Source organism: Ptychodera flava, chromosome 9 (genome assembly GCF_041260155.1).
Source record: "Ptychodera flava strain L36383 chromosome 9, AS_Pfla_20210202, whole genome shotgun sequence".
Classification (NCBI taxonomy): Eukaryota; Metazoa; Hemichordata; class Enteropneusta; family Ptychoderidae; genus Ptychodera; species Ptychodera flava.
In genome coordinates this window covers 42,291,745-42,319,371 of record NC_091936.1, presented here as the reverse complement: position 1 = coordinate 42,319,371, position 27,627 = coordinate 42,291,745, and the positions used below count along the sequence as shown (strand labels likewise).

The following is a 27,627-nucleotide window of genomic DNA, read 5'->3' as shown; positions in this document are numbered from 1 at the left end:
ATTCTTAAGTCTAGTTTGATTATATATATATCGCTAGGCCTTTTCGTAAAATAAAGATATCAAATACAATTTTTTTATAAATAAAACTTGACACAGTAACTTATTTCAGATCACTCGTAGAAAAAGATCTGGTTCGTAGAGTGAGATTGGGTTAAATTCCCCGCACGATTTCCATGTTAGGCCTTATGATCAAGAACTCCCTGCAAACTCGTAATGGCTAATAACAACGCTTAGAAACGATAATTAGAATGTCAAAATATTGCACATATTCAACGTTGTACTAAAGAACACCCTATCCATTGGCAGAAAATGGGGACAGGCTGTTCTTACACTTGGACGCTTTATACACTCCCCACCACAGCCATGGGCCGATCTAGGCCAATAGTTTGCAAGACCTGGTGAGTGTGTCGCACTTGTGATACACACGTACCAGCTACAACCTTAAATGGTCAAAACTGGTGCATCAACGATTACAAATAAGGGTAAAATAAATAACTCTGAACAGTACCTTCTGATAATCTACTTACACAGAACAGTTACCAGCTGCTCATCGTAAAAAAACATTAAATTTGGCAACTTTGAATTTCCATTTTGGCCTTGTGGCAGCCATATTGTCAATAATTTATTAAGAGACTCCGCGTTTCTGAGAAAATGAAATAATGAACCAATAAAAAATGCAAATGGTAATCTTAATATGCATTTATGATAGTAATACATCCACTATTCACCACAGAATCATCCATAGAACAGCAACTATAGGATTTTACAGTAATTGATGGTCGATATGTTTTAAAAATGGCCGCCACACCTGAACGAGGCTCTATGTGTTAGACCTTGGTATCCAAATTGATTTTAAAACAATAAAAATGCAAATAGTAAGATTAATTGGCATTTATGATGGAAATACTATTCCCCACAGAATCATCCCTAGAGCAGCAACTATGGGATTTTATGGTGACTGATGGTCGCAATATTTAAAATGGCCGCCACACCAGAACGAGGCTGAACCTATGGTGGCTCGGTACCCAAATTGATTTATATCATGATAATCTACATTCATACCAAATTTCATCTTCTATCACAAAATGCACAATTGTTATGAAAATTTTGGTTATGCCGCGCCACTATTAGACATAATAATTCAGATTTTTTCTGTGTCAGAGAACGATGCTGCTTCCCCAATTGTTCAATTAGAATGGTTTTATACTACAGGGATTGCACTAAGAAATTGAAAGTGCAACGACTAAACTGACAGAAAATCGCGTTAAAGTTACACTTGTTGGATGATGGCTGATAAAGAATTTTAAGCAATTGTACAAATGTAAATTGAAAGAATATGTCAAAAGCAACGTCCCTTTGTGATTTACTTTTCTTGCATCTAATCTTTTCCTTTTCTTGATGTATTTATGAGCCCTGATGAAATTACTTTACCAGTAATCGGACCGCTCAATAAAAGTGTAAATAATCAAAATAAATTTGTCTTCATAAGTACACCCACTTATAGTGGGTAGGAAGCTCTATTGAGAGTCGAACTCGGTCAAGTGTCCATGGACTGTAAGTTCAGGCGATGACTTGGAATGAAATACGTCACTTTCAAAGAAAGTAAACTTCCATGGCGTCACAATGAATCTCTAGTTTCCTCTTCTTCCTGTGTCACAAATGATCTCATTCCGCAAGAACTGAAAAAGTGCCGATTGGCAACGCTGAAGTGTTTGTACACTCTCCATTGAACAAGGCAAATTTACCATCTTGACAGATTTGATGTTCACCAACCGCACTAAAGGTCTAAGACTTCAAAGTCATCGGGAATTACATTAATGAAGAACTTCTGAAATGAAACAAAACAGATGATTGCTAGTTTCACAAAGAGTTTACATCAATAAACTTTGGTGAATGTAATAGCTGCACCGTTTGTACGAAATGGTTTGAAACGAATTCTACACTGTCATCAAAATATTACACTAAACTTTCTATGCTGTAAAATTACGTTGTTTTGGCACAGAATTAAGCGAGTCAACTTTTGTACCATACGTTTAAGGTGTACGATCCTTGAAAATGAAGGACTTAATTTTTTTGCTTAAACTTTCTTCCAGTAAATTTTCAAGTGACTGTTCTCATTCAAAATCAAGAATTAGACTACAGGTGAGCGCGAAAATGTTTGTACTAGAGAAACAAATTGCCCATTATTACCGATATCTGTTATTCGGAATAGCCTCAATCCCTATGTTATCTCTACGGAGGAATATACAACTTTCAATTTTCACAAATTTGAGCAGGCGAAAACTTCATTTACTCAATAAGCTTCAAAATGACCCCCACAAATGGTAGTCCACAACAATATTGTAAAAAGTTCGGAGTCCGAATATTTGTCCTCGAGGCGGATTCTACCTTGTACTGCCGTCTTTTTGAATTTCACAGCTGCCGTATACAGAGTAAAAGCTGTTATGTATAGGCTTGTCGTGATATACACATAGATCACCGAATTTCTAGAGGTACACTGTATGTGTGAATGTTTATCAATCAAAGATGATACTTTTGCTAAGAAAATGAAATGACAGATAACTACCTTTCCATTTCTTAATAATTTTTCGAATTCTTCGGTAAGTTCTACCGCTGACGGTCTTTCTTCGGGTTCTGATCGCCAACACTTCTGCATTATGTCGTATCTGTGAAGGGTTATCATATTGGATGTTCAAAATTGACGTGTTTAAGAAATTGAGGCAAAATCATCACAGAATGGTTTGAATAGGCCAAACCCGGAATTCGATCGACCACGGTACAAACAAAGCCATGTGCGCAAACGCGCACAGACGTACGTGTATTTCCATACGCGTTCAGTACACATGTGGATTTGTTTGTACCGGCATCACGTGATTATTTGGGCGTACTGAGTCTGTAGAACGTCGTACGCATCGCGTCCTTTTATTCCGGAGTAGAACCATTGGAAGACCTACTGTAACACCGGAAAAATTACCATGTTAGAGAAATAACAGTAGCAGTTGACATAGACGAAATTAAGCAAATCTATGTACAAAACAGCGCGTGTTGCAAATAGAAATGAAAATTAGTTGAATGACTTACAAATGTTTTGAGCACATTTCAGGTTTCCGAAGCCTCTGGCCTTCCAGTAGAAATTTCACCATCATACTAGTCGGAACGTTTGAAAACGGCGTCATACCTGCGAAAGTGATCTCTATTTCATTTGTTTGGTGTAGATGTAGAAACACCACCCAGGGAATTTATTGACAAAGAGCATGTGTGACTGACTTTATTTAAGGACTTATTGATATTCGCAATATTTACAATGTTTAAGCAATAAGCCCTATCCCTCTTTATGTTGCTGGAAGGAGGAAATTGCTACATTAATCGTCCAATAAAGCGTTAAAACTCTATGTGCATCCGAGTACTGCAGAAAAGCGTCTTACCTCATTGTACCTGTTTGTTGAATTAAAAGACCATTACATATCATGCTCTCGTATTGGCAAAGTTAAAAGATGTTTGATTTTACCATGATGATTGTACGCCAGTATTACTTCCACATTGATAGGAATATTATTCTTATGATTTTCTTCAGTGTTAATCATCAATGTCAGTTTAAGCATGCACTGTGCATATCTTGGTATCGGGAATTATGTTAAGCTGGCTCTTGTAAGTTGTTAATTCTTAGCTCAGGGTGTTTTAAGCGCCATCAGTTTCCATAGAGCTGGAGAGATTAAAGTCGTGTAAATATTTAGAGTACACATAAGATATTACTGACCGAGAGTTGCTATCTCCCACAATAAAACTCCAAACGACCAACTAAAAGAAATTGAATCTCATTTTAGTGCATTGAATCAAAGTTACATACAATCATAAAATGTATCATAAGAACTAATACCAAGCATTGTGTGCTAAAATTCTATCCATTTGACTTTTTATTGTGTAGTCACAGTGGTCTGCCGTACCATAAACTTGGGATTTGTATTTCAAGAAAGGCTAGGGGTGGCTTCAAAATGTAGATGTGTTGCTATGTGTAAGATCACTGTAAGATTTTGATATTATAAGAGCTCAAAGCTTACACATCACTTTTCTTCTCAAAAATACCTTGAGTCAGGAACTCTAACGGCATCCATTTTAGAGGCAGCGGACCTTGATCCTGCGACTGTTAGTCATACAGTATGTAGGTAGGTGACGAGTAAAGTAAAAAGAAAGAAAGACGTTTCGTTGAATTGGAATAAGTGACCCAAATCTAACGTATTAAATTGAATATCATTATCATGCTTAAATATCAAAAAATTATTTCTATCTTCGCCATATTCGAACAAAAAACTTGACCTACAATAAATCACACACAATAGTTATCATGTTCGTTATAATAACGCTGTCGATGATAAATACGTATAGGCTCGACACTTACCCATGCGTCTTTACAATATTGTCCAGTTTCATAGATATCGCGACTCAAACCAAAATCACCGATCTTGGCGACATAGTCTTCCATAATCAATATATTTCTGCAGGCAAGGTCTCGGTGTATATACTGCAAGAACAGATTTCCGGTTCACTACATAGCTGGGTTGCATACAATACCTTAAAATAAATATCACATGACAAATTTAAAATGGCAATGAGTATTTCCCAGAATGGCTCCACTTTAATTATAGAACTATTAATGAGATACAAACCCTTTCTTTTTCCATATACTGCATGGCCAGTGTTGTATCTCTGGTGATTCGCATAAGCCTGTTCTCCTCTTGAAATGTTATTCTTTCACTATTCAGATTCTGTACGTAGCTCAGCAAGTCACCATGCGCAGCATACTCCACAACAATATATTTTGGCTCTAGAAAGTGTAAGTTGGGTAGATAATACTTATAATGGAGAGGTTTTACAACAATTGTCAAATGCCGTTCATTTCCAGCGGGAAGAACAGCTTTGTACATCTGAAGCAAGTTATTGCATCAACTTATTCAATAATTATCATGACGACTACGACGACGATGATGATTAGTATGTTACTAAATAGTGATACAATCGACGATGATTCAAATCATGGCGACGACGACGACGACGACGACGACAACGATGATGATGATGATGATGATGATGATGATGATGACGATCATGATCATGATGATCATGATGTTTAAAGACCTTTGAATGACAATAATAATGCTTATGTTCAATGCAGCAGTTATATCAAGTGACATTTGACAACATATGTCGTTGAAAATACATTTTCTTGTTCCGAAGAAAACTGTAATAATGTTTCAGGCATGTGCTTTTAAGTGTGTAAGTCTTTTGTCTTTATACCTTCAAATTTTGGTCGAATTGTGTTAAAACAATGCACTCCGCATGAACCGCTTAAATGTACATTTCATTGTATATCAGCTGTCTTTTGGAAAAGGCAAATTCTACATGTGAACAATGTCGAACTACTTACCTCCAGAAAGTACTATTCCGAGAAAGTTGATAATATTAGGATGACCATTCAGTCTCTTTAAACAAGTGATCTCATGGCAAAAGTCACGGTAAGAGATCGGAAGACATTGCGCTATATCGATACAAAGAAGAGGGTAACAATAAATATTTTGTTTCATAAAAAGAGAATAACAGCCTACGTTACCAAATAAAAGCAGAGCGTTACCTCCTGCATATTTGTGTAGCTTATACATGTATGTCTGTGCTATCGAAATCTTTCAAGCTACAGAACTTATAATAGTTGACTAAGGCGTTGTTTTAATCGACGTGTAACGGCGATTTTACAACATGAGCACAGCAGGGCTGGGTGTAGTTCATACGTGAACTATATTATCAATCAACCATCTTGGTATTGTTTCAGAGGTCATTTACTTTGACGTCATCTTTGTTTTTATTACGTAATAACTAAACTCATAAATAAAACTATAAAATGATATTAATACTGGCGTATTAGCAGTGTGAGAGGATCTGATCGCGCATGATATCCATATATACAGAGGGTGATATGATGAGTTTACATGTCAATTATATTCGAACAACCACTGAATATGAGAGGTGTGTTTACTGGTACAGAGGACAGCAGACGGACGGTAGAAGAAGGAAGGAACAACAGCTGGCAACATGGTGAACTGTCACCTGTTCCAATTTTGCCACAGTTACCATGGAAAGAGAAAATCCAACCAATCACAGATTTTAAGCGGGTGGCCCCTTTTTTAAAAACGGCGCCCTCACATGGGCATTTTGAATACCAAGGAACCCCCTTGACCATATATGGGCACATGTACATTACAGGTGACTGTATACCTTAAAGGGACATAAGCTGTAACTTGTGGCAAGTTTTTCAGTATTCCACTTCTGTATATCAACTACCATGTCTGACCTAATCCGTTTATCATGCTGAAATTTCGAGCATTTTTGTCAACACTGCTTGTATGTGTGTAGTAATCATTGTTTATTGTTTACAAATGAATTCTAGTCCGGACTTGACTACAATTTTCAACAATAACAATGGAGATTATACTCATATAGGTTCTGTTGATATGCTAAATACTTGGCATTAAATTGCAGTTTAGTGATTCAATGCAGAAGGTGTAGGGAAACCAGAAAAAAAAATTCTGAAAAAATAGCCAAAAGATACAGCTTTATGGAGCTTTAAGACATGTTGCATATTGCCGCACATTTAACTTAAAGCTCCCGCTCCATTATCAGATTTATCTAATATAAATATTCTTTACTTGATGAAATATTCAATGGAAAACAAAACATTGACACACTGTTAATGTGCTGTTGATAGATTTGCTAATGCGAGAACCTGGGATTGAGAAGGGCGCCTTCAAAAGTAGACAGAAAGAACGCTTAATGAAAGGTACTAAAAATGAAAGTTTACAACATCAATAACTTGCCTGGGATAAGCGACTTAATCGCTACAGTCACTGGTCCATTTCGTCTTTCAAGCGTTGCTAATTCAATTTTTCCGAACTCACCATACCCAATTTCTCTTATCACATTTATCTTTTCTCGTCTGAGATTCCAATCGGGGAGATCTGGGTGGTCATGAAGTAGTCCCTGCAGCAATCAAAGACAAAGAGCATTGAGAATGTTCTGCAATGTCTAATTCAAGCGCTAACCCCTAAAAATTAACAAACGTATTTATCATGAGAGAAGGGTCTTTATTGGTTTTATGTTAACAGCATATAAAACACATACATGTCTTGTTCTTCTTTTTATTTAAAAAGGTCTAATTATGAAGTTTGAAAAGGTCAAACTTTACTTTGTCGAAATTATTGTCTTATCGTCTCATTAAATGCAAAATGGTATAACACGATTATATAGTGACAGTAAAATTCTGAATGATGCTGGCCCGATAGAAGTTGTCAGTTTGTCTGTAATTCGGTGTCGGTTGTCGGTCAGTGTATGTCTCTCAAACGTGCATTCCTTTACCTGTATGTAGTCATCAAATTCTGTATCAACAAGGGCCTTGAATCCTCTGTAGCCGTTTCGATGACGGATAAAAAAGACGAAACTTAGGCATGTTGAAATAAGTGCCACAACAGCGACGCCGCCGATTATCTTCACCGTCAGTGTACCATTCTCACGGTCTTGTGGGGAATCTATTTAAAAAGGAATTATGCCCACATATGTATTGTACTTCTGATGAAATATTCATTGTTTAATATGACTTTGTGTGTCGATGATCATTCATATTTAACAACAGCGAGAGCAAAATCAGTTTTTAGCCATTCCTACCTAAGGTAGTATGCGTCTCTAAAGTAAAAGACTAACTTTTGCTCCAACTTTCCAAAGGAATCGTTTCAACCATTCTCTTTCAAAATCAACTTTTGGTAATAGAGAAACTAAGCTTTACCGATATTTGAAATTCAAAATGGCTGCCATCCCTGAGTTAACTAAGACGGTGAAAGTTTTCCTTTTCTCCTTGGGCTTCAAAATGACCCCCGACAAGTGGTAGATAAGAAAAGAATTGGAAAAGTTTGAGAGTCCAAATATCTGTATCCGAGGCGCATTCTTCCTTAAAGTTTACCTTTTTCTTTCAAACTGCTTGTACAAAGACATTTTCCAATACTTTCTTCACAGATGTAGTCTTGTGAATAGTCACATTCGCATTTGATGTGACAATACAGTCCACAAGTCGCTGCCATGCACCTACAGGTTCCATCCACGGTGTACAGGTAGAATTGTTCTCACACAAGCACTGAGATGTACACTTATTGCCATACCAGCCAGATAGACACGCTGAAATGGCATTAAAACGAATGTGAGATATACTGACTAACGCACCTTATTTTTCAAATTGGAACAATCTTACTTTGACGCACTAAAATATTTATACAGATATAAAATAAGTGGTTAAAATTACACACCTTCGTTAGTTGAGTAAATTACGTAATAATTATATGAAAAGTAACAAACACATTAAATGAATCAAAATAATATAATAACTGCCGTTAAAAATAACAATAAAAGAATTACCAACCCTGTTCACAGTGGATACCAGCCCAACCTGCTTGACATACGCCCCTTGATAACGATCACATTGAGCTCCATTTTCACAATCACAAGCCAAGTCACAATTTGCACCAAAGTAGTTGTCGTGACAACCTGAGTATGATATTAAAGGTTAGTTTATCTCTTTACTACTAAAGACGAATGATGATTGATTTGTACATGTTGCCGACTGAGACACACGCCGCCTATCGGCGAACGATCAACGTTACATTATCCCATTTACAATGAACTATCAAAGTGACCAATGTATCTCATTCACAATAGTCAAGCTTACCTATATATCATCATTCTTGCTACCTGCTACTACATCTACCCTGTACTTAAATTTCTAACCTCAGACCCTGATACCAACCTTTGAAGGACAGGAATGTAGTATCTGTCAAGTTGTTACCCTCGGAATCGGTTACGGAAATTAGGTAAACTCCGGCGCTATTATCAGCAACACTAAAAACTGTCAATTTTACTGTGTTCGAACTATGGAAAGGGATTAAGGCAGGAAAAAAGAAAGACAGACAGATATAGAGAAACGGGGACACAAAAACAGAGAGACGCAGATACAGACAAAAGAAGACAGCGAGACAGTAGTATTAAAAATGATTCTATGGACTTTTCCAATCAACACGTGTATAATCACTTCGGAATGTTAAAAGGGTATGAACGCATTGCCATTAGTAGTCCGTCAAACATCTTTACGTTCTCAGGTTATTTTTATGGTCGGCTAAGTTTCAATGTCGTTTTAATCACGTAGTTTTGGAATTACTTATTATTTGGCTCGCATTTGTGGTTATAGCTACAAACAGCAAGAGAACTATACTTGTAATCGAAGAAAGCTGTCTATTTTTGTCGATCAGAGAACATCTTTACCGATGTATTCGGGACAATATAATCAGAAAAAAATATATATAATAGCAATAAAAATCCCTCACCTATTGTTGATTGAAAACAAAATATCTTTCGAGCCACTCAAGAATTCATTCGATCCATTGAGATACCATTTTACATTATCATTTTTTAGATCAACGTTGTAGCCGGTGGCTGAGAGCAACACATACTCCCCGAAGTAGGCTTCCCTGTACTCTGCACCAAGACGTACTTCACTGTGACCTGTAAGGTGTGAAAAGTGGTCTACATCTAAGTGTCATATTAAAGAGTAATTTTGAGATTATGAAGAGATACATAACATGATGCTATGACGTCATTTTACAGATTAGCCCTTAAGATTTCCTATATTACTATTTGTCCATTACGTTCTCATAAAACAGCAGAGTATAGTCTATCGATAAGAGTATTTTCTAATATTTTTCCCGAGTCAAGAATTATGTTCCTATTACATCGAAATGAGTGTCTGCAAATACCGCCTGCATTCTCCCATCCAAAACACCCCAATATTCATTGTAACACATGTATAACCAACGATTTTGGGATACCTCTCAGTCTCACTGGAATGTCAAGGACCGATGATGCAACAACAACAACAACATTCAGATAACGTTAACAAACAGTAAACAGACGTAGGTGAGTTACATCTTATTCTTATACAAATTTTTCAATAAAACATAATCAACGTGGACACCTTACTCACGTATATCGCATGCAGGTCCGCGCCAACCGGGTGTACACTTGCAGGCTCCATTCAAAACGTGGCATGCTGCCCCGTTTTTGCAAATGCAGACATCTTCGCACTGTAGGCCATAGTAACCATCTGGGCATCCTTAAAACAGGATAAGAATTGATATTTGTAAATTAAGACCTTCGAATCTTCCTTGACCAACAGCTTGTCACTGTAATTTGGTATAAAAATGTTGGACACATGCTATTTTATCAGTCGTGAAATTATTTGTATCTGTTCAACTCGCCATGATTGTAAAACACTTACTGTACAGATACACTAGTAAAGGATATCCATAGTATGCGCCGGCGCCTTTGGAACAGATATTGGACTCTCAAACTTTTCCAGCTCTTTTTGATCTACCACTTGTGGGGACTGATTTGTAGCCTTGGAGTAAGAAAGACTTTCACCAACCTTTTTTTTAAATCGAAATTTTTCTTTTTCCTCATGGAATTAACATGGGTTGGCGGTCATTTTGAATTTCAAATATCGGAGAATCTTGGATAATATGTTTCTCAAAAATTTGCTCGGTGACCCCCCATTTTTAGCTCACGTGTATGAACACGTGGCCTAATGTCATAGCAATGTCTGTCTGTCTGTCCGTGTGTATGTGTGTGTGTCTGTCTATCTATCTGTCTGTCTGTCTGTTTGTTTACACGATAACTCAAAAAACGCCTGAACAGATTCAAGTCAGATTCGGTAGACAGGTACCATATGCTACTTGCAAGAACTGATTAGATTTTGATTACTGTGGCTTGCATATTAATAAAGTTATGCAATATCGTTTTTTTCCGTACAATGGTTTCCCTATAGAGACGGTAATGACAGTGTAGACATATATCACGAAATACTGCACAAAATTTCATGAAACTTTTCACAGATGACAATCTCAGAACATTATGATGACACTGTGAGTGTCATGTCAATTATCTGCTCATTTGCATATTAATGAACTTCTGTTATTAGTGACATAACTCTGACATTCCTGCATAAAACTTGATGATACTTGCAACAAATATTGATCTGATATATATCTAATTATACTTAGAAGCATTGGGCAGTGTCAAGTTAATAAATAGCTCATTTGCATATTTTATGAAGTTTGTAATTAGTCATATAACTCCGATATAACTGCACCAAATGTGATGAAATCTGATGCAGATACTGATTCGACTGATATCTTATGTGGTGTAAAGCATTTAGTAGTGTGAAATTAATTCGGGTTCAATTGCATATTTAATGAACTTTGTAGTTAGGTATATAACTATGAAATTACGGCAACCAAGTCAGTGAAATCGGGTACAGATATTGATCTGATAAATATCTAATTGTACTGAGAAGTATTTGGCAGTGTCAAGTTAACAAAAAGGTCATTTGTATATTTTATGAGGTTTTGTAATTAGTCATATAACTCCAAAATAACTGCACCAAATATGATGAAATATACTGATCCGACAGATTTCTAATTGTGGTGTAAAGCATTTAGTAGAATGAAGTTAATTAAGGGTTAATTTCCATATCAATAAACTTTTTAATTAGGTATATAACTCTGAAATGACGGCAAGGGTTCATTTGCATATTTAATGAAGTTTGAAATTAGTAATATTACTCCAAAATTATTGCATTAAATTTGATGAATCTTGCTACAGATGTTGATCTGATAAATATCAAATTGTACTGTGAAGCATTTGGCAGTGTCAAGTTAATAAATAGCTCATTTGCATATTCCATGAAGTTTGTAATTAGTCATATAACTCCGAAATAACTGCATCAAATGTGATGAAAACTGCTGCATATATTGATCCAACAGCTATCTAACTGTGTTGTAAAGCATTTAGTGTTGTGAAGTTAATTAAGGGTTAATTTCCATATCAATAAACTTTTTAATTAGGTATATAACTCTGAAATTACGGCACCAAATTTGGTGAAACGTGCTACAGATATGGATCTGATAAATATTTAATTGTGCTATGAAACATTGAACACTGTCTAGTTAATTTAGGGCTCATTTGCATATTTAATGAACTTTGTAATTAGTGATATGACTCTAAAATAACAGCATTAAATTTACTAAAACGTGCTACAAATGTTGATCTGATGGATATCTTATTGTCCCATGAATCATTGAGCAGTGTCAAGTTAAGTAACAGCTCATTTGCATATTAAATCAAGTTTTATTATTAGTGATTAAACTCTGAGAGTACTGTGCGAAGTTGATAAAACCTGCTACATATAGTGATATAACAGATATCTGATTGTTCTGTGAAGCGTACAACTATTAATGCACCTGTTGTAAAACCCGTGAGCATATTCAGTTCACATCTGGTTATTCTTGATTTTAAAAGAGAACTGTTGAGAGATTCCTTGAGGAAAGTTTGAGCAAAATTTTAAGTTTTTCACTTTCGAGGCGCATAATACCTTAAATAATTTCATTTGAAAACTCGTGGACAATATGTCGACAAGTAGCAACAGGCTTATCACGCTATTACAAATTACCTACAAATCATTGAGCAGTGTCAAGTTTGCGGGTGTACGGTATGTATGTTCCCGGTGACATAAAGAACGCTTTTTTTCACAAATTTCAAAGCACCTCCGAGCCCAGGATACTTATCATTTGTCAGAAGCTGCCTCGTAATGTTAAAGCATCATTTGTTACTTAATTTCATTTAATATTTTAGATCTATACAAATAGAATTTCAGAAATAAACACGAATCAATATCATGATCGATATGATTATGCAAAAATTAATGTTTAAAAGAACGTATTGTTAATTTCTGCATTAAAATAGGTATTCACTATAGGTAGTCACGGCTATGTGACATTGTTAGTATTCAACAAAAGTCTGACCACAAAAGTCAGAATTGACCTTCTTTCCAGTAATGTATCAATTATTTGGCAAAATAAATGAAATTTTTTACATGGTTTGAGTATAGATTCCTTATTCTGTGTGAATGTCTTAAGATAGATATGTTGGAGGACTCCTTACCTAGCACTTTAATTACTGTTGTGGTTCTGAACGCACGTCTCAAACCAGGAAATGACATTTTGCATGAAACGGGAGTTTCGTCTACCGCCCTCTGTATAAATGCATCTGCGAAATCGATTCTCACAAACTGACTTTGTCGTCTCTTTGAGAACCACGTCTTCTCCTGAAGTCTTGTTGGCACGTCATTAATCTGAAAGACATTCAGTTTTTGATGAAGAGATTTAAAGTGATGGTCCAGGATAACAGCACAAATGCAGGAGACAGCACGTTTTAAGCTGAAAACAGATCGAACTAACCTTCTACTGTACATTACTTCCTTCATATGTATGACTGAGCCCTATATAACATTAAATTAGCACAGTTTACCCGAAGGAGTTGTGTGTGTCCAGCCAAAAACTCCTCAAGCCTGTTTCTGTCAACACATCTCACGGCCACGGCAGAGCGAGGAAAATTACTGACCAACAGCTCGTTCTGTAAATCCAAGCCTTCTAGTAAAATATACAAATCTCCCGAGCCTGTTCAATAGGAAAATATAGTGCTTGTAAAGTCATCCATTCATACATGTGTTACTTTGATATGTCTCCCGCAAGTTAACACCTTACCATAGGTATGTCGACGAATGTATGTCTTGTAATTTCTATATGACATCTAAATTTGCTTTGTGTGAAAATTCATCTCTAGTATTGTTAATATTTATAATCTGAAATGATTTTTAAAGCATTCGATGACTAAATTCTCAAAAATTAATATGGGTGTCATCGATGCTTTTGTGTGATATTTACAATCAGGGTGAGAGTAGAACCAACGTCGTGAAAGTTACTCGTCGACAAATTTTTGTTCGGTAGAATTGAAAGAAAAGAACCTTCGAGAAACACAACATATTGAATAATACCTCAAATATCAAGACAGCTGAACTTCATATGAACAACCTGTATAGCCCGTATAGTTATTTTTCTACAGATCCGGATGCACGAATTTTAATTGGGATATGACTCATATGGACGTCTTTGTATAAAAAATATTACAATTTACATAATATTACAGTTGCAAGTATTAATATGACTAGTAATCATGATTGAGAGACAGTCGACTAACTATAATGGTTTCTTGTGTTCCAACAAAAGCAAATAACTATTGGAAATTACAGAGTCAATCAGCACTCGTATTGACTCTCTTACATTTACTTGGACTGCTATCCATGAACATTTTGTCTTTCCATACAAGTGGCGTTGTTTCTTCCAGAGGAACTCTTGCTTCCCCGAACAAAATTTCCACAAAAAACGGCTGCAACAGAATGTAGTAAGACGAGCATTAATAAGACAAAGCGTGATCAAGAAGTTGTTATTTTTTACTTTCAAAACAAAGCAATCGAAACTTATGTTAAACTGCGAAATGTCCGTAATATGAAAAACTTGTAAAATCTACAGGAAATTTACTTACGTAGTCCCTTGGACGTTTGTTGTAGCCATTACAAAAGCAACAACTTTCATTGAAGTTTGGTGGCCAAACAGAATTATCTTCGACCGTAACATGAACTCTATGTTTCAAGCAAACCTTGTCTCCTGTGATCTGTAACGATTAATTTTTTCGTAATATAAGAAAACCCTTGGTGTTTTATCGGTATATTGTCAGTATGAAACAAATTTTCATTTCGACGAAATGTCTTTGCGAGTACAGTATTGCTTTGTGGTTTGTCACTGCGGGAATACAATTTGAAGCCAGATACGCGAGGCAAACTTACCAGTGGCTCCAGTGAGAATACGCTAAGATCAAACTCTTGATCAATATCATGGTCAAGGTATCCGGAGAGATATACAGTACCGCTGTTGTTCACATCAAATTTTTCATTCTGTTGGAGAAAAATGACATAAAACCTAGGATGATATTTACATGGTATGATGTTCAAATGAGTTAACAAATGCTGGACAAATCAATTCTATGAAGAAATTTAAACCTTAAGAAGTGCATTGAACTCTACAATTGATCTGCTGGCATTTTACAGTTGTGAGTGTGTAAGAAGAATATGAAGTTGACCGTTTGACCTTTTCATCACTCTCCTCTCAATAAAATAATTTTGAATTTGAAAAGTCAAAATAAAATATTTAATTCATAATTATTGTGTTATGTAGGTCATTTTCCCCCACACTCATTACCTGATTTTACTCTATATAGAGCATTCTCAAGGTCACTGTCCTTCATGATCTCGAAGTCAATTACTCATGTTTACAAGTTTCTGAAAAATCATTTGGTCACAAGAGCAGTAATTAGCATATCAATAGAAGTTCTAGATTGTTCTTATATTCTCTTATGTAACCATTTGAGTATAAATAGGGGACGGCACACATTTCCAGTCAGACATTGGGGATCGTATCACTTGAGTGTTACTTCAAGACTTTGGAAACTTCAACAGTATTAATTTAAAGATTTTCAAAACCTTCATAGAAACGCTAGATTTATACTGTGGATTCAAGCCCGCAAGCCAAAGGACTGTTCATTCATCCGTCGGTCTGGCTCAACTATGAGACTGGAGTTTTGTGCCGCTCCAGTTGAGATAAGTAGCCTGTAAACTTTTACAGTTTGTACTTTATCCATTGACTTAGTGATTAGTTTTAATTTTTTGTAATAAATTTAATTTAAAAGGAAATTGCTGAGTTCACCGTTTTGTTCGTTTTGTCTCACATAACAATTGACAAAATTACTTCAACTTTACAAGTAAATGAAATTCATGACGGCCACTATTTCGGGATTTCACCTCCTCTCATACTTCTTCAAAACCGTTCACAAAGAATTAAGACAAAACGAAGACAAAACGTGTCGTTAAATCTGTACAGTGGACGATAATAGAAGGATTCAACAATCTGATTCCAGTCAAGTCAGAAGGAGTACAATATCTGTCTCGAACGTGTATACTATCTTAATGTTGTTGTCAAAAAGTTAGTACAAGCACTCCTTTAAGACACATTGCATATTTATGTATCCCGTTAGGTATGTTACCCTGATAATGTTTTCATTTGTAACAGAAAGGGTAACATCATTTAAGTGCATGCGCAGCACAGGGGACAGGGGTCAGTCCCCTGGGATGGGGAGGGGTGGGGTACTTTGTATAATGGTTTATTTTATTTTATTTTAATTTTGACTGTGATATTTCATATAAAGAACTCAACTCTAACCCGTCTGACTACTTTCTTTATTTCCTGCAAGTCCTTATCTCCACTCCAACCTGTACACACCACTTTAATTGTTCTGCAAACATTTCCAACTGGCTAATCGGCTGTCTGTATCGGTGGATTAATTAAGTCAACACTACAGCAGTCCCACACGTAGTTTTACTACATGTAGTACTTGTTTTACTACATGTAGCACGGCTGTGGCGTTGACTTAAAGGCGCGGTTTAGGCGTCAGTTTGTCTTGCCAGGAAATTTACTTACTAGATTACAAATTCAATAGAAAACAAAAGGCTATGACACCTTCATAATCCTCTTACAGACTAGAACAAACTCGATCCCTGGGATCAATTCCACTACCTTTAATAACCAAAACGCTCATGGTAAGGACAGCCGATGAGCAAGTTGGCAATGTTTGCGGAGCACTTGACGTGGTGTGTACACAGGTTGGAGCGGAGATAAAGACTTGTAGGTAATAAATAAAGAAGTCACACGGCTTGGAGTCGAAATCTTTATTAGAAATATCACAGTCAAAATTAGTTAAATAAGATAAACCGTTGCACAAAGAACCCCACCCAAGGGGACTGACCCCTGTCCCCTCTATGTTCAGTGAGCTCTTTCCTTGGTACTCTGAGAGCAGATCAAGAGACGTCTACCGCGCAGTACTGTATAAATCTAACTAATGATGTGAAGGTTATTTCAAGGTGATAAAGGTAGAGTCGAGGACATATACGTGCTTTTGATTTGAAAAGTCTATTTCATTTGATACCTTGTTTGTTGTGCTGTCGATGAAGATTCGACTCGGAGCAGATGCGTTTCGGCTAAAGGTTGGTATTTGGTATACCTCTGTACCAATAGGAGACACCTGTAAAAAAAAACATGTAAAACACGGAAATACATTTCAGTGGCTGACATGACGGGACAGCATGTCGACGGTCATGCGGAAGGTACTTCCTTGACCATGTGAGAATGTGATGAATTGGTATATTATGCAGACTGTTCTATAAATCAGTGTCGTGAGACATTGAGTATTTAAAGAAGGTATACATGCAGTCGCTTTGAAATATTGTACTGTTTGTAAAGGAGCAAATTATTGAAATACTGCCATTTTTAGAGCTTTATGATGTAATTCTACAGCATTAGTGCCGAATGTCTAATATTCTTTTGACATACAATCGGGCGATGAAAATGTATGACTTAAATTCTTGCTCAAACTCTCTGTAGTGGAGCTTTAAAGCTTTCCCTGGACGGAAAAAAAGAATTAAAATTTGGAGTCGACTATTTGTTACTGAACACACAAATTACTCAATATTTCCTGACATTAATAACAAATGGCCGCCATCCCTGTGTTAACCCTATGGGGAGTATAACGGTGTAACTTTGTTCACATCATTATTTTAAACGTTTGAGAGTCCGAATATCTGTTCCTTGGGCGCATTTTACACTTGTGTGACAAGTGCAATGGGAATAACTTTGGGATAATTGGATACTATAGTAATGTTGTTTTGATCTGCCTTTCTTTTTTTAAGGCTTGTTTTATATTGGTAATTTGTAGTATTGCAACTTTCAACCATAGAGCACCTAACGCTTTTGATAAAGTTGAACAATCAAAAGATCCAAAGCTCCAAATTTGGTTCCAAAATCAATGATGCCTTCTCATTGAGTTGAAGCAATCTAGAGACTGTATGTTTATGATATATCATACGGTTGCATTTGTAAAATGTGTGCAGCCTAGACAATTATCATACTTGATGGGAATGCTTACATTAATTCAATTATCATTCAAAAAATTATTAAAATTAAAAGTTTAACACATCTGCTATCTCAATCAATTCTATTTTAGATTTCCTAAAACTTTTTAGTACCTTGAACTTATGAAGGAAATGTGCTCGAAGCAATCTTTAAGACGCAGAACCGTCCGAAATGAACAAGACGCAAGTTAGCATGGCGATTTCAAATATACTGTAACAGCACACGAGATTTACTTTTTCTTTTGTTAATTATCGCTGAGCGTTTGCAAATAAATTAAAATACAAAGAGACAGGGAAAACGAATTCCATGTTAAATAACGTTGGACGTGTAAATACTTTTGTTTATGGCAGTGTGTATATTTGAAAACTCACCTCTTGTATTATAACTGAATGTATGCTTGCTTCGGTAAAGTTAGCACACACGCTTTTATCTAAAACGAAAGCAAAGTATCTGATAATTAATTATGGTATTTGGTAGTACTCGGAAGACTTCTGACATTGTTTTTGATGCAAAAGCTTTTCTTCGTACCCAGATTTTATTGCGATTCTCTCAGAAAAGAAAAAAGATTTTGAAATGTCAGGCCTATCACTGAACACGTTTCTAACAATGTTTGCTGTTTCTCCGAAAGATTGAAGAAAACTTCAATCTTACCGGAAGCCGATAAGAGAACACAATGTACCATGGTCTTCAGGACAGGTGGACAGTCTAGCGCCATAATGCGATGACAGAAATGAAACTGTGAAATGCAGTCCATATATCGTTTAAGGTAGTATGCGTCTCGAAAGTGAAAGACTTGAATTTTTGCTCAAAGTTTCCTTAAGGAACATTTCAATCATACCAGCTAAACAAATTACCCATTGCAAGTTTCACCGATATTTGAAATTCAAAATAGCAGACATCCCTATGATAACTCGATGGAGAACAATAAAACTTTTCGGAAAGCTACGACAGTGAAAGTTTTTTACGTCATTTTTTTCAGAATGAATCCCCATAAGTGGAAGATTAGAAAAGATTTGTAAAAGCTTGAGAGTCTAACCGTCTGTCCCTGAGGCGCATTCTACCTTCAACCGAGAACAAAAGTAAACAAGCAATAAGACCCCATTTTTAAAGAAACTCTTCCTAAAGCTATGTCACTATGGATTAGTCTAAAGATGTATTTCCAACTCTTTAAAATACTAATTGTTTTTATTTTTCCTGAAATCATGCAATCTAACGTAACAGGTTTTAGTAAACTGCATAAAGAAATCTGATTATTGTTATAAGCTACCACAGCCCCGTATAACAGTCGCAAGTATACTACCCGCATCTCAAAGTCCTGAAAAAATATGCCACTATCTTGATCACAATATAATGCAATAAACTTAACAAACGCATTACCTTGAGGAATGCAACATAAACCGACTTACCTCGATCGCGAAATCTACTGATATCCCTTGACTGGTCGCTATACCGTGCACAAGTTAACATCAGTAATACGAGAAATCTCGCCATTTGTCATAAATGGGTGCGGGCTACGTATATTCTGTAACTGCGGAGAGACGAAGTGAAAACACTGTATTAAAAGTTGCTTATTCATGAATGTAATATTATATAGGGCTCAGCCCTTGGTGTCGCGCCAGGGGTTAAGATTGGCAATGTTATTTGTATTGATTCATGATAAACTGAAATTGTTACTTCATAAACGTTTATATGACAACTATGCCCAGTTTCCCTCTGATGAAAGCAGTTCACGTACGTACACGACGTCAAACCCTGCAGCAGGGCAGGTATAGATTTTCTGTAGCGTGTAAAAAATTTGGACAAAAATTGGCAATTTTTACAATGATAACAGCCCTATTGTGATAATCAAGGGACGTATTATGCAATCATTATCATTGCAATGGTAACCGCACTGCCCACCTTCCACATGCAAACTGAAAACTATAGCGTTCCGTCTAAAAACTGGCAATATTTGAATCTAATTATTGACACAGGGGCGCTCTTCTATAATTCAATCCCAGCATTCTTTGCGTATGCCCCCGTTCATATGCACGACAGTTTTCTCCCTTTATCTATATTAACGATATTTTGTATCAGCGACAAGGTGCATATAACATTTACTGGCTAATAAAAGAGGTATATTTTATAAAAGGCATGTTATATAATAGTAATTTGTTTCGTTTTTGTTTATTTACGAGTACTCAAAAAAAAAAACATGGCGGCGCCCATGAAAGAAGGGTACACTTCCGGTTACTCGCATAGTATATTATGAATAAGCGCATGCGTATGTCAGTAAGCCGTTTGACTTGCTATTAATAACAACGTGAATTCCGCTTACGTGTCCGTGTGTATCCGGCACTCAATTAGAAGCTCACAATCAAAACATGCGTACGGACAGTTTATATCGATGCTTTTACATTTCATACCAATCAACCGCTGAATAAAGGTTTGTATGTTTAACGATCGACCCTACATATTTACATATCCGCTGTACTTATTGTATTCTCAAAACTCAAAATATTAGGCTACATTTTAACGTCGACTGAACCAAAGTGCCCTCGCTTGGCCGTACGCTAAACCGCTTTTAGAAAGCTAAACAATGAAAAAGGGGATTTTGCGAAGTCAAAACATATTTCAGTTTCTATCATGGAACTTGCAATGAATTGCGAGATAAAATATAGTGCTTTGTGACACATATCCGTACACTGGCCCCGGCTTTTCTCGGGATCAATACTGGCTGGCCAAGGCGTTCACCCCACGATCTACGCAACATCCTACCACTTACGGTGACGATCTGCTTGAGTTCATTCCTTCAATGTATCCTGTTTTGATATTTATATTCCCACGGACTTAGAGCAAGTCTAACATATCCGTTCAACAGAGCAAAACCTTCTTAAAACATGCGAATCAACGACGGCACTCTTCCTCTTTTAAGATTAATAGTTTGTTCATGTCATTTGCAGAAGTCTTGGGCGCTCTCTACGCTCCCCGTAAGAAGAGGGGAACGTAGGGGCTGCCTCCAATGACGGATCTTTCCGTCTAGCCCCCCCCCCCCTCTCCCAGTATGTGTTAATACAGCCCAGGACCTCTTCTCTGATCCGGTGTACGCTACGCTACCCCCGAAGAGTACACCGAAACCGAGGCCTTGATGAAGACACGGTATGTGTGTCGGTTTCACTGGATGAGATACGCTGGGTATTGTGATGATCTCGATGAATGAATTTACATTAAAAATGTACAGCCAATGGAGCTTTAACGAACAAAAGTGTGAGAAAAGTGATATTTTGTTTTTAATATCGTAAAATCATGTAATAAGCTGCATGTTTGCTTTGTGTTTCCTTGTTTGCATCTGTTATTCACAATGTGTGTTAATATACTGTCCTGAAACTTTTTGACATGAATGCTCTAAAGAATTATTTTTAAAAGTCGTGGGCCACGGTTGATTATGCCTCAGATTATCGCCAACGATGGAAATAATTCAAAGACAAAGTTTAATTCCAGAAAAACTACGAAAAGCTACGCATACATGGACACAAAACAAAGTATTTATTTACTTTAGCTTTATGTTAAAGGCCAGTAATGTTCATATTTGATGGTTTTTCATAATTTTTTATTTTGTATGTCAATGACAAGTTTTTATTGAACTTCCAAAAGGTGTTGAAAGACCAACCATAAAAATGGACTATTATTGTTTACCTTTATATTCTAGTCCGGACGTCGAGAATTCATTTGTCAACAATAAGAACGCAGTTTACACTGACAAGGCTGGGTTGACAAGCTTAATACTGTGTATATCAACATGCTTTGGGGAGTAATGCAAGAAATTTAGGTCGACATTAAGAACAAAAATTGTGGAAAAATATTAAAAGTTAGCATTACTGGCCCTTTAACTAAATAAAGAGTATTACGTCAATGACACTCATAAGTAAAGCCCTTTCCTACGTGTTCAGTTGATGGTAAAGCAATACAAGTAAGGCGCATTCACTTCTGGTAAACCTAAACCGTGTACTGTTCTATGTAAGAATTATTAGATTTGTAAATATTTTGAAAGACAAATCAAAAAAGTAAAAATACAAGATTCAAAATCGTAAACATACAAGTTATTACAGTGCAAGAGTGAAATGTTACAATCATCTACTATAAGAAGTTGAGATTTCTTCCCCCCCCCCTTAAACATGTAAAAAATTATCGCTGTCAATCACGCAGAAATCGTCTGTAAAGGGAGAATGTTTCGACGTATTTCCTATTTCAGTAAAGGTGTCATTAGAACTACGGGATCATTTAAGTCAACTGCAATCGCCGTAGAGGAAAACCTACGAGGAAAACCAACAAAAGCACAGTATGGTGATTCCTTGAGCTGGAGTGATGTAGCCAAAAGACTCCCTAGGCTACTGGTCGTGAGGTTTTATTTAAGCGCGGTTTTGTCAAATAGTAATCTTACACACGGGGATAGCCCCAAGACTAAGCGAGCTGTGGTAGTTTGATCAAACCTGGTTAGCGACACTCCCATCCCTGCCATACGCATAGCCAGTGAGGCCAATCACGCCCGTGACAAAGAAGAGTATTCTGAAATATTTTTATCAAGCAACGCAACTACTATGAAAAGTGAACTGTACATATGAACAGTGAACTGTTCAACTGTACATATGAACAGTGAACTGTTCATATAGTAGTTGTTTCAATCAAAATTACACATCCAATCTCACTCTATACTAACTCATTGGCTTTGCCCTACAATGTGCAGTAATATATGTGTTTATGTCGACGTATATCTGGAATTTTCGACACAGAAACGCAAAAACAATGGGCCCGAAGAATGTGCTCACCTCGCTCCCTATCATGGAAAAGTTCCGCTAACAAAGTATTCGAGGTGTTCCGAAAGACTGATCACACTGGGATCACATGACACGTTACTTCCTCAAGATAGCATGCGTCTTGAAAGTGAAAGACTTCAACTTTTGCTCATTTTTTTCCAAAGGAAACTGTTTACTATTCTCCTTCAAAATCAAGAATAAAAGTCAAGGATCACCGGTCAAAAATTTGTTCGAGAGAAGCATTTACCTTAAATTTACCGACAGTTGAAATTCAAAATGGCCGTCATAATGTTGACTCTGTGCGACAAAAATGCATTTTCGATTCTCACAAAATAAGACAGTGAGATTTAATGAAGAGAAGGTTTCCAAATAAGCATACACAAGAGATAGATTAGAAAAGAACCGTTGAAATTTGAGAATCCGAATATCTGTCTCCGTGGTGCCTTCTACCTTTAATAATGCTTAGACCGCGAGGAAGTTCAGCGAGAGGTTGACCTTAGACTACAGGGAAAAGCAAACAGTTCTATTTACAAAATAATTAATACGGTAAATTACATATTCTGTTACACACTAGCTTTATTTATGCACCTATTTAGTCCCCTCACGAAGCATTTCAAAGATCGTTTAATTGTCCAGTCTGTGTAATGTTATCCATGAGTCCGGGTTACCAATCATTATAACATTATTCACATTTAGAATCTAATTTTCTGCCGAATCAGTTTGGTGCTTTTTCACCTTGTGAGCTGGGCGGAACTTATATCGGGGTCACGGACTAACAAATAAGCCAGTGACCTCACTTTTGATTAGTCGCGTCATTTTCCATTTTAAGACGTTTTATACAAAATCTAGTCACTTGTTCCTTGTTCATTCTGCTTGACTGATAAGCTATACACGGTATGAAACCGTTGCCTTCATGGCAAAAGGAGATAGCACTAATATTCTGGCTCAACTCTAGGGCTACAAATACAGTGGATGACAAATCGTTGAACATTTGACGATATTCCGTCATTTCAAAACCGCACGCTGCGTTTTATTACTTGTAACCAACCAACTGCGACTGGGTCTATTTCCCAAAACGAGTCAGAAAATGACAGGTGTATGTATGATGAAAATTTATGTAGGTGTGTTTAATTTGAGAGAAATGTTCGACGGAGTTGTCCATTCATTAACTGTACTTCGAATCCATTGTTTCATTTGCGCACAGAGCATAACACGATATTTTCACCAAAATTTGTCCTGAGTTTGTCCTGAGAAATGGATAAAGAAATCTACTTCTCCATTTGTTGTGGTTCATGGCTACTACACTTACCCTTTAGAGATGTTTGATAATATCCCTCTTGTTCTTGATCGGTATCTACAAGATGCACGGCATTGTAAAGAATTATGCAAACATCACAGCATTTAGATGTCCACCGTTAGTCTTCACTACATGAGGAAGGAAACATTAAAATGATGAGGGTTGAAGAGAGTGTAAGTTAAGTGCACCGACAAGACTCAACTCCGATTTGGCCGAGCTGTCGTGGTCACGTGAGGCAGTGTAATTCTGGCATGGTGAGTATATATCATGTTAGTTGTTTAGAATGAACCAATCACTGAGGATGTCACATTGAATATTGGAAATCATGAGGCAGTAAGTGAGACCTTCATAAGGAAGTTAATAATACCCCTGCTAGGCTAAGTACTCATTCAGTCTTTTGTTATACCCTTTCTTAAGCCCGGACAATGCCGGATAAAGATGCGATGTCACCACATTCAAAAGAGGAAGTGTTCCATCAGTATCCAAGATGAGCAATTCCAATAGCTGGTATTGACCTAGGCAAGGCTGCTGACACAAATCGTTGGCTTCTCTCTCTAGAAATAGTTTTGTAGTTTTACACATTATCGTCATTTCCGTCTGCGTCATCTCGCCAGGGCACCATAGGTCAATACATTATTGTAATCTGACCGGTCCAATGCGTGCTGTGCGAAAGGCACGGCGGACTCTAAAGATTAATCACGATTCGCTATCCGATACAACATTTGTATCCATTTTCTCCGGGTTCCTTTCAAAGTTTACGTCCTTGACCTTATGTTACACGAACGCTTTTACCTCCATGCATGAACTTATTTAGTGCAAAATTTTCTGGTGTGATCATACAAAACTGCGCTCCAGCTGTAACATCTATATGCATTCCTCGCAAGATTGCCCCGACTATATCTTGCAAATTTAATATAGTAGAATATTATATTGTATAATACCGCTCTTTCTTCCTTTAAAAATCATAAGATTCTCTGTATGGTTCTTTTAATAACGTTCTGATGGCTTGCCAAAATTTTTTTTATTTATTTTTTTTTTTTTGTGGCTTATCTGTGATGGACAATCTCAGATAGATAGAATCTACTGACAGACCTGTGTGTAGTATGGGAAATACCACGAGTTTTCGTGGTTTTACTATGCAAACCTCAAACTTTTGGTCTGAAGCTCGTAAGGATCACGAACCAGTTAGCATATAGACGTTATCTATGATTCGACGTTCAAAAGTACGACGATATATTTGGGCATCGCAGTATAGGATTCCTGGGATTGCAACGGAGATCAACGTATAACTAGTTCGGGAATGAAGAGTAGTAAAATTGACACTAGTCGCTGCTCTTACTGCAATACATTTATTGACGCAACTGAGTCGTGTTTCGGTTGTACTTTTTTCAAAGTAGAGGGTACAATTTTGAAAGATGATACCGAATCTTCTTGCTGCTGTATTTGAATTTATGTAGAGCAAGTTTTTTTTCAAACATGACAGTAAAAATGTGAATTTTATATTTGCATAAATCTTTTTCGTGTGAATTTCTACGTGAATAATTGTGATGTACGACTTATTCACGTACAATTTAGTGTACAGCCACGCTTTTATCTTATTTAATTTTGAAAGCAAACACTTTTTGATATGTCATTGATGTGTATGTAGAAGGGTGTTGGTTATACTATTTTACAATGATTATAACTGTGGCAATTTACTAATGTGCATGAAAACAATAGGAGTGCGATGGATTGACGTTATTAAATGCATTGCGAGAACAAAGGGTCAAGTGGCGAAGAGGACTATAAATAAAGCAATATACATGAAATGTTTGAACAACAAAGAACAATTAGGTTTATCTCAGTATTGCTTCAACTAATGGATAATTTCTTCACGTGACATATTGTCACAAATTATATTACCATGCCCTGGGCGTCCCATTTTGATTGGTCGAGCTGAACCACGTGACTGCCCACAAATACACAGTAATGGTTTGTTTTCATACCCGTGAATATGAATAATATCGTACACATATTAACTTTACCGCTTAAACGAAAATTGTGATTTGTACAAAGATCATAATCAACCACAAAATAAAATGGAGCATTTGTTGGCCAAGTTCAGACGTTTTTTAAAAAAAAAAATCTCCGGATTTGCAAAATTTTTGCAGCGTGCACACTACTCATGAACAGGTTCTTGGGCCCCGCTGTCGTTCGCATGGGAAATTTTCGTAAATTTTTACGGTTTTCCGGGGTTCTACGATAATATAATTGAAATAACAGACTCCGAGCTGCCCATTAACGTTTATTTATGGGCGCGGGCTCGAGGAAAGCCAAATTAACGGGCTCGGCAAGCCTCGCCCGTTAATTTTGGCTTTCCTCTCGCCCTTGCCCACAAATAACGTTAATGGTCAGCGCGTCGCCCGTTATTTCTATATTATCACGTTGTCAAAGTTCAGAAGTTAATTTCCTCCCGATTGTCTTACGCCATGAATACACGATATATCTCTTCTCCTGTCTGTTGATGTCTTCTTGAAAAGTTTACCAGAATAGAACATTTACAGTGACCCCGAGAGGAAGCTAATTCTATTCGTTGCATATCATCTCTTCGCGTAATGGTCAAAATTTCAGATGGACTGAAATGTCAATGGTCAGCAGGACACCTATCTAAATCTTCATACCTGATTCACCAATAACTAAATACATGTATTCATAGAAAGCTTCTGTTTACCGGAGAAGAGACATTGGGAAAAGATGAAATGCCTTTGTTTTAGTCTCAATCATGAGTTAAGGTTGATTCATCTCTTCCCGACTAAACCCCTGGATGAATTTACATGTAAAATCCAATAACCGAAACATAGGAACATATCCTGAATGAAAAGCAAGACGCAAAGTTTGGCAGTGTAGGCCATTATGTCAGCATGACCTCGACGTTTAACTTTCAAGGCCACATGCAACACAACACAATGTGGTTTAGTATCTTCTCTCTGTACTCTTCAGTTGGTCGATTAGATACGCCCAAGATGATGACACAAGGAGATTTGCCAATCAGCAAGGTTTTTTCGTTGATGCAGTACAACCCTTTCGGCACAACTGCAAAATGACGGCGACATCGCCCGTTGCAGTTGTGTACCTGTTTTTAGCTGTTTGTCCATGTTTATCGCGACGGTAAGTAAAATATATTGCCTTTATTCTGGCAGAGGATGCAGTCAAGGAACAAATGTGGAAAAAATTCAACTTTCATCCGGCAGTCTGTGAAATTTCGGGCAGCGTTGGCTTATGAATGAGTTTTGTGTTCTGTATAACACACCAGACATTTCTCATCAAGTAGTAGTAGTATACTTTAACCCAACAATTTATAGCCCACATTATTTCCCTTAAATTTGATATTGTTTAACCCTTTCCTACTTTCCCGACGAATCCAACCAACCGTAGTACCTAGGAAATGCAACCGTGCTTTGTAGTATGAATAATACAAGTGATCACTGACCACCATTTGTAAAGTCGTAAAGATCAAATCCATGTCTGCATGGTCTGCGATCAATATGCACATTTTCTTTAC

The 27,627-nt window shown here is 36.8% G+C and overlaps 2 protein-coding genes across 3 annotated transcripts; both read right to left on the bottom strand.

Moving 5' to 3' along the window:
- Nucleotides 1–911: 911 nt before the first annotated feature.
- Nucleotides 912–9,082, bottom strand: LOC139141072 (insulin-like growth factor 1 receptor). 2 transcript variants are annotated; one of them, XM_070710643.1, is made up of 13 exons: nucleotides 8,837–9,082; nucleotides 8,453–8,577; nucleotides 8,000–8,211; nucleotides 7,402–7,571; nucleotides 6,864–7,026; nucleotides 5,423–5,533; nucleotides 4,665–4,822; nucleotides 4,397–4,519; nucleotides 4,059–4,141; nucleotides 3,758–3,798; nucleotides 3,082–3,178; nucleotides 2,567–2,666; nucleotides 912–1,828 (listed from the first exon to the last, which is right to left on the bottom strand). In XM_070710643.1, exons 3-13 carry the CDS (start codon nucleotides 8,115–8,117, stop codon nucleotides 1,778–1,780), a joined length of 1,215 nt encoding a protein of 404 aa, XP_070566744.1. In that variant the 5' UTR covers nucleotides 8,118–8,211; nucleotides 8,453–8,577; nucleotides 8,837–9,082; the 3' UTR covers nucleotides 912–1,777. The 2 variants fall into 2 exon arrangements, with proteins under 2 accessions (XP_070566744.1, XP_070566745.1); XM_070710644.1 differs by having other exon boundaries at nucleotides 912–1,825.
- A 55-nt stretch (nucleotides 9,083–9,137) lies between these two features.
- On the bottom strand, nucleotides 9,138–26,363 carry LOC139141071 (uncharacterized). Its single transcript, XM_070710642.1, has 11 exons — nucleotides 24,099–26,363; nucleotides 19,403–19,524; nucleotides 18,368–18,426; nucleotides 17,014–17,109; nucleotides 14,822–14,929; nucleotides 14,521–14,649; nucleotides 14,259–14,364; nucleotides 13,447–13,595; nucleotides 13,081–13,270; nucleotides 10,067–10,195; nucleotides 9,138–9,588 (listed from the first exon to the last, which is right to left on the bottom strand). Exons 2-11 carry the CDS (start codon nucleotides 19,485–19,487, stop codon nucleotides 9,407–9,409), a joined length of 1,233 nt encoding a protein of 410 aa, XP_070566743.1. The 5' UTR covers nucleotides 19,488–19,524; nucleotides 24,099–26,363; the 3' UTR covers nucleotides 9,138–9,406.
- Nucleotides 26,364–27,627: the final 1,264 nt, after the last annotated feature.